Below are 7,719 nucleotides of genomic sequence, written 5' to 3'. Positions count from 1 at the left end.
AATAAAACATATTATTTTAGTTGTTAAATATAGTTAAGTAAAACGTTTGAGCAACGTCGTTTAAAAAAAAAAGAAATAAAAAGAGAAAGCAAGAAGTAAAAAGAGTGTATTTAGTAAATCTAACACAGCGGCCCACTTGAATCCACTGGTCACTATTCCGGTTCCGGATTGGCAAAATAATATACTGGTGCCATCTAGTGGTTGTAACTGGAAGTGCGGGTACCAGAGTCCGTTCCATTGACCCAGTCCGGTGCATTGGTAAAACGACATAATCCATATATCCTCACCAGCTTTTACGGGACTGTAAACGACACCTCCATGTGGGCGTGACTGACCGGCTACTTCCATACCAGCCACTAAGGAAGGACCAAAACTAGCAAGTTAGTCCACCTGACTGAATGCAAGTCATCCTGACCAAAACTTTTTTTTTTAATTGCGGAGACGTCAGCAAAAACAATCGCAGTCTATCATAAAGCGCTTGCTGGCTGCACTTACCTTACGCGCTGTTTAGTTTAGCACCTTGTTAGCTTAGCAGCTGAAACCCACATGGACCTTCAAAACACCAACATGAGCGATGAGGCGAAGGTGCAGCTGAATCACACCAAGACTCTAAGGCTCCACACCGGGAATTTAGTCAACCGAAGCCGGATGAAAAAGAAATGTCCAGGTTCTCCCAGCGAGGAGGTGAGAAACTGTCAGTTAATTAGCGGCGGTGGTTTGAACGCTCATGTTAGCTTAGCCTGTAAGTTAGGCTACCTGGACACTGTGTGTCAGCGTAATAAGGCCTGTGTAACGTAAACAAGAGAATTATTATTATTATTATTATTATTATTATTATTATTATTATTATTATTATTAGCTGTTTGTGAGATGATACCGTTAGTCTGTGTATAAAACATGTAGTGTAACTAACTTCATGGTTTAGCCTGAGGTGAAGAGTGGTGTATAATTATAGTTGTTGTGATGACATAATACATAAGATATAATAATAATATAATAATAAACCTGTAAAGAGAAGGCGACTTATGTCATCCACAGGTATATATACTCTAGAGACGGTAATGGTCTACCATTATCACTTTAATCTTATGGAAAAACTAACTAGCTAAAAGTCTAAATGTGCTAACATTCAGTTTATTTATCTATTTTTTTACTTAACTTTTTTGACATACTTGATGAAAATATTTTGGAATAAGATGGAAAACAACAATACTTCTTCAAACCATGTGTAATATCAAAATCCTCACATATGAGTAGATTCAACTATTGTTTAATAAATAATCTCAGCAGTTAATTCATTAACAAAGTAGTTAAGAGTAAGTTTTCTTGTGGCTGACTAGTCAGGTCTGTGGCCCATCTCTTCTGGCTGTGTTGAAGTTCAGTGTAGTTATAAAGAGGTGTGGTGGCTATTTATTAAAGAGGATTGTTCTGAGTGGGTGTTACATTTTTAAGCTCACTATTCATTGTCTTACAGAAGTGCCTGCAGGTCCCTACTATAAGAAACGACTCTACGCGTGTTGTTGTGAACAGCTATAGTCAAGACCAAAGGTTAAAACTAGCACTTGACTGAAATACAAGAAATTGTGTATCGTTTAATCGCCTAATTTAAAAACATGTCATATATGGTGCTTCTTGACTACTACTAAACAACACTATCTCTACTACATGTAACATACCAATCATGCCACTGTGCCACCACTTTAAATAGTGTCAAATCTTCCTATACAGTCTGACTGATTACATAACAAATCACCTCGCTGTTGTCTAAACTCTTCCTCATTTCTACATGACCCAAACAACTGGTGCAGCTGTAAGTCATGAGTCTATAAGTAACCCTTAATACATGTACATTTATTGTCCTTTAAAGCTGACTTTTTTCCCTTTTAAAAAGCATGAAGTAGGTCCAGCTGATCTTTATTTATTTTTTTATTATTATTATTATTAGACAATAACTTGTACTATCCTGATGTTGTTCAGCTTAGAGATCCTTCATAAGATATCTGCATGTCTTTCAGATGCTATTTCAACATTATGTCTGTTTGATTTTTCAGCTTCGAGACTGCATTCAAGCCACACTGAGCGACTGGTTTTCCACGACAAAACCATCATCCACAGTGGGTAGACAGCTTTGATGTAATGCTGTTGAACACAGTGGGTCACCAAGATATAAGCTATCCTTTTTTGTGTGTGTTTCATCACTCTAACAAATGTGCTGCTGTCCTGTTGCTTAGTTGGATTCTGATGTTTGTGAAAGTAAAGTAACTATAGTGATGGACATCAAAGGAAGCCTACAGGCTCTCTGAACGGAAGCTGTCAGAATGAATGTTCATGCAGTGCTGCCTGCCAAAGGCACCAGTCCAAATCTGCCTGTTGGTTTGGGAGGCAGGCGAGTGTGCAAATACCTTTTTGGTTTGGAGGCTTTGTAGATTTTAAATTTGATAGAATTCCTAGCAAGTGGTAGTCTTTGGATAATTTGTTTCTTTCAAACAAGTATGTGCCTAAGAACAATAGACTTAGATTAAATACGCTGCAGGATCACCAGTCCTGCTGAATTCTCCTGCCCTGGATGTTTTGCTGGGCTCAGCTAATCTGCCTCAGCTTTTATCACAACACCCACCAGACACACACAGGGATGGGGGAGGGTGGCTAGCTGAGGTGAGGGGGTCTTACATAGCTGCAAAGCTCATATGATGCATCCCCTGGAGAGAAATATTAAGAAAGGGACTTTTGAGTTGGACTAAGATTTTACTCTCTGCTCCATCTGTTCTTTTTTTCTTTTTTTTTTTTTTTTGCTGGTGTTGTATCATAAAGCTCAAGTCCTAAATCTAATTAAAAAATGCACAAATATATATTTGATATCAGCTTTATATGTGCTTTATTCATGTTTGGTTACAAGCACACACAAAAACATCCACGAGTGGTTAAAGCTTTTGACTGCAGCCTGTGAAATAAGTTTTTTTTTTCCTCTCCAACTTTATAACTCAAAGCTGTTTTTCAGCAGTTATCCCTGCATCACACTTTCAGATATGAAATACCACACATGTACGTTGTTCGTACTGTCATTCATGTAGAACAGCTGTGACTGAATAACTAATACATTTGGTCTAATCAGATTGCTCTTCGTGTCTCACAGGACCTGCAAGACACTCTAGTCTGCTTCATTCCTGAAGCCACAGATGCTATCAAACCTGAAGAGAGGGAGGAAGTGAAGGTTTCAGGTCAGTACTTGTTTTGTTGTTTACATTAAATCTGTAAGGTAACAATAATGCTATTATACCATCAAGAATAAGTTGTAGAGTAGTCAGTCTGTAAAAAAAAAAACAAAACAAAAAAAAAAATTCTCTGCTGCGATTCTTCACTCTGAATGTTTTTTACTGTTTTATTTAATATACAGTGATTTATTTATTTTTCTCTTATTGATTTTTATGAATGCTTCTGCTAAATGTCGGTCTTTTATCTTGAACAACAGTTGCCCCAGAGAAGATTAGCTCCAGCATAAGTTGCCATGGTGATCCAGTAAAAATATCCTATAATTACTCTGATATAAAAACTCAGACCAAATCTTTTTTAAAACTGTAAAGTATGGATGAATGAATTGTTAATAAAAGGTGGAACATATATTTAAAAAGACCAGAATGAACCATCCACAGTCAGAGTGGGGGGTGACATGTTGATGGAGGTCTTGTTTTTGCAGTGAAGCTCTTCCTGTGTGAGTCGGGTCAGTCTGCTATCAGAGATGCAGTGGAGATGGGTGAGCTTGAAATCTATTCAAAAAAACTTCTATCCTTTTTTTTATATTGCTATTGTATCCAAACTCTTTCCTGTGATACTTTCCTCTTTGTCTCCCACCCCTCAGCCTGTCAGATGCTGGCAGTGTCTCAGCTTGACTCAGTTATCATAGCTCCACCTGGACCTCTGGAGGGTGGTAGCCAAACTCTGGCTCACCTGCAGCCAGCATGGGAGGAGCTGGAGGCTCTGGTCAGGAGCCAGCAGATTGCAGCCATTGGCACCTCTGATCTTGACAAAGATCTGCTGGAGCAGCTCTATAACTGGGCTCAGGTTAGACTAATCTTGGTATTTCTCTCTGTCTACTTGTTTATTTTTTAATAAAAATGAGTTGCTAACTTCTAATAATAGTATTGCAGATATGGAAAAATTTCTTTGTTCAGTCTTGTTAGCTTGGATTTCTCACAGACCTGGCAAGCTCGTCTGCCATCTGTGTTGCAACAAAATAAACCCAGTCACTGTCCTCACCTCCAGGTGAAGCCCAGCAGCAACCAGGTGAACCTGGCCTCCTGCTGTGTGATGCCACCTGACCTGACAGCCTTTGCTAAAGAGTTTGACATCCAGCTGCTCACACACAACGACCCCAAAGGTGAAATGATTTTTTTTTTTTTTCTAAACAATGCCGAAACAGTAAAACACAAAAGTTTCGTTGCATTCTGGCCTCTCGTTTATATGGTAACAAAACCACAAAGATTTGACAACTGCCTCCTTTTTTTGACAAAGATGGCATCTTTTACATCATCTTACACTTGCGCACTCAGACCTTGCTTAACCCGCGTGTCACATTTATACTGCTGTATTTTAATTTATTTGGTCTTTGGTCTTCTGGAATTAGATTTTAATTTTGACAGTAACAACTCAGACTTTTGGAAACAATGACACGGACGCCTATGTTAGCTTTGCAATGTTATTTATCTGTAACTTCACGGTCCTGATTTGTCACCTTCCTATTACATTACAGTTATACAATGATTTAAACACATTTCCAGAAACTGCAGCCCAGTTTCTCAATACTCTAAACACACCCCTAAAGGGTCAACTGCTTTGTAAATAAAAACAAAAAAAAACACAAGTCTTTCAGAATAAAACGCAGCACTCAAAAGCATGGTCTATCTTCTCAAAACGGATTCAAATCAAATAAACACTAATGTATTAAATTCAACATACAACCATCTGAACTGCATATTTTGGCTCCATGAGGTCATGTTAAACATACATGCATGTGTGGAAATTAGCTTAGTTTTATTTAGTGAAGTGTGGAAATTTTTACTTCAGAATAGCATTTACTTTACTGCGAATACATGCAACACATAGTTTTGTATCTGTGTACAAATGCAAAATAGCTACAAAAAAATATTTGTTTCTGCAAAAAAAGATGGACAACTGAACTAAAAACAAAAAAATGCAGTGAAACCTCACTCTGGATCTCCGACTCGTCTTTGTCTTGCTCATTCTGGATGGCTTCCAACGCCCACATGGCCTCCGTTTGCTTCTCCTCTTCCTCTGTCCTCTTACTGTTCCATCTTCTTGCCTGACCTTTGTTTACATCTGCATTTTATCTTTCCTCTGCCCACATGCACAAGATGAAGACTGTTCATTTTTTTCCCAGAGTTGATGTCAGCCGCCACATTCCAGGAGGCCGTGCGGGAGGGAGCACCGAACCTGAGCGTCACAGACTGGAGGCTGGAGTGGGTTCTACGCTACTCCATAATCGTCAAAAGCAGGGGCATCATCAAGTCTAAGGGCTACCTCGTCAGTGCAAGGAGGGCGAGCCCCTAACACCCCAACAGAGGAAGAAAAAAAGACATGGATGAAGCCATTTTCCTCTATTTTCATTCACACACACACAGCATGCAAGGTTATAGCTCTGAATTATGGATTCTGCCAATCACCGTGAGTCTTGAAGTAATTTAATCTTCCACAAAAGGTTGAATCTTCCTCAGTTATGTTCATTCTGAGTAACAGATGAAGGTAATCATTACTGCTGCCTCAAAGAGATCAAAAGTCGAAGAGTTTAACTAGATCAACTTCCGTGTTGAAAGAAAGAACGAGATGTTGAGTCTCACTGTCAGATCAGCTGTTTATAAACACAATGCAGGCTGTTGTATCAGTGGAAAATGTTGCTGTTTAACTTTGGTCTGAGGTGGAGGTCCCTCATGTTCAGATGTAAAGTGCCTCTCATCCATCGACTCCCTCTTTTACAGCTCTGTGTCCACTGTGTCTTTAACTAGACTGGTCTAAATAAATACACTGAGTAGGCAACACAGGAGAAAACAATTTTGTAATGCATATAGTGTGATATACAAGAAAGTCAATTTTATTCATTATTATTTCCATATAAATTGATTTACATTCCCTTGAGAAAAATAATACACTTGTTCAAACCCAAATAGTGTTAAATACTACTGAATTAGAGAAGATACATCGATATATTTACCCCTCCAAGATCATGCTTAAAGCAATATTTTGAGATTGGCATAACTAAGAGGCTGATGTCCTCTATATATTATTTCTACAATAGAAATCCCACACCAGGAAGATGTGAACAAATTGTTTTGATGAAAATCTTTATTTAATGAAACATAGTTGTTTTTTCCAAACAGGGTCCAGTAGATTCTCAAATTCTGTCTTGTACTGTAAATCTATTTAATATGTCTGTATATCATGAATTGGCCGAATTAAAATAATGGGAACGTGTTTTGGACTGTGTTCATTTGAAATGAAGATTATGATTTTGGTTTTCAACAAAAACAAAACTTAAGAATCTGAAAGCAGGACAGAGTGAACTTACAAATACTGATGAAAAAAAATGGTGAATCATCTGGTTTGTAGCAATGTCTGTTATATAAGATTGAACTTTAACGTGTTTGATAGGTATAGTTAGCTTGTTTCTAATCCCCTGCATTACATCAAGTGGACAGCTAAAACCTGTTGCAGTAATTGCATATTGAATTGTTATACGAAGCATGTTAAAGGAATTGATGCAGTTGTGCCTGACAGTGCATAAAAAACTGCAACTTGAAATACAGTGTAACGGTGCCGAGTTAAACCTGCACCTATATTTACTTAGGTCTTTTTTTGTTTTTTGCTTTTTAAAAAAAAAATGATTGAAAACACCTAAGATTAATCAAGTGAGAGATTTACCATTTCATTACAAATAATTACAACTCAGCAGTCTATTAAATACCATGATCAGTAACATTTTTCATACTAAGTTGAATGAGCTATGGAGCCTTGTAAATATTTTTAAAAAGACCAAATAAATACATTAAATTGAGAGTTACATGGAAAAGTAAATGACAATAGAAATATAAATTCATGCCACATTTTATCAGCTTCCTAATGGAAAATTTATTTCAAATTATTTTTTGTTTAACTTACTGCCAGCTCACTTTGTTTATTGAGGTATTTTTATATTTATTTATATTATCATAGCATGAATATATAAATGAAAGAATATGTTTACGTAATCACTGTTGCATCAGCCAGATGTTTGATGATCCCATTTTGAAGCTGTGAGTTTGGCATTTTTCCTTTCAAATTTTGCTCCTTTGAAAGTGGAAGTTAGGGAGAAGATTATAAATGTGACTGATAATGATGGAAAATCCCTGTAAGACACCTGTAAAGTAATGATTTGTCACCCATTATTTAATATAGTTTATGCATAGTGCCAGTTATAGTATGTCATTATGTATCCACACGCTGCCTGGCCAAATAAAATTTTGTTGAGAAATCCTCCCTGAACCACTCTTTTGAAGTTAGAACCCAGTGAAGTTTGGGATTGTCATCTTGGAATGTCTTAACTTCAACTCAGTCCCACATCTTGATTAATTTCCAGCTTTACACTATACTAAGGCATATCCTACATATAAGACATAGTTTACTAAATGAGCATTAAAAAGAAATAACTTTTTCTATGAATTTTATAAAAAG

General features: G+C 37.1%; 1 protein-coding gene across 1 annotated transcript; it reads left to right on the top strand.

Annotated features, from left to right (window-relative positions):
• The first annotated feature begins 263 nt into the window (after positions 1–263).
• On the top strand, positions 264–6,483 carry gclm (glutamate-cysteine ligase, modifier subunit). The gene is made up of 7 exons (XM_042007013.1): positions 264–684; positions 2,052–2,114; positions 3,134–3,218; positions 3,695–3,751; positions 3,857–4,059; positions 4,261–4,375; positions 5,396–6,483. Exons 1-7 carry the CDS (start codon positions 547–549, stop codon positions 5,563–5,565), a joined length of 831 nt encoding a protein of 276 aa, XP_041862947.1. The 5' UTR covers positions 264–546; the 3' UTR covers positions 5,566–6,483.
• Positions 6,484–7,719: the final 1,236 nt, after the last annotated feature.

The sequence above is a fragment of the Melanotaenia boesemani genome, chromosome 14 (genome assembly GCF_017639745.1).
Source record: "Melanotaenia boesemani isolate fMelBoe1 chromosome 14, fMelBoe1.pri, whole genome shotgun sequence".
In the NCBI taxonomy this organism is placed as follows: Eukaryota; Metazoa; Chordata; class Actinopteri; order Atheriniformes; family Melanotaeniidae; genus Melanotaenia; species Melanotaenia boesemani.
The sequence above is the reverse complement of the archived record's forward strand: the minus strand, read 5'-3'. Positions and strand labels throughout refer to the sequence as shown.

What these genes read in the sequence shown, in the direction of transcription:
- gclm (XM_042007013.1), top strand. Translation starts at nt 547, where the DNA reads ATGGACCTTCAAAACACCAACATGAGCGATGAGGCGAAGGTGCAGCTG. An exon ending in CAGGTTCTCCCAGCGAGGAG is followed by an intron (nt 685 to 2,051) that starts GTGAGAAACTGT and finishes TTGATTTTTCAG; the next exon opens with CTTCGAGACTGCATTCAAGC. An exon ending in CAGAGATGCAGTGGAGATGG is followed by an intron (nt 3,752 to 3,856) that starts GTGAGCTTGAAA and finishes CCCACCCCTCAG; the next exon opens with CCTGTCAGATGCTGGCAGTG.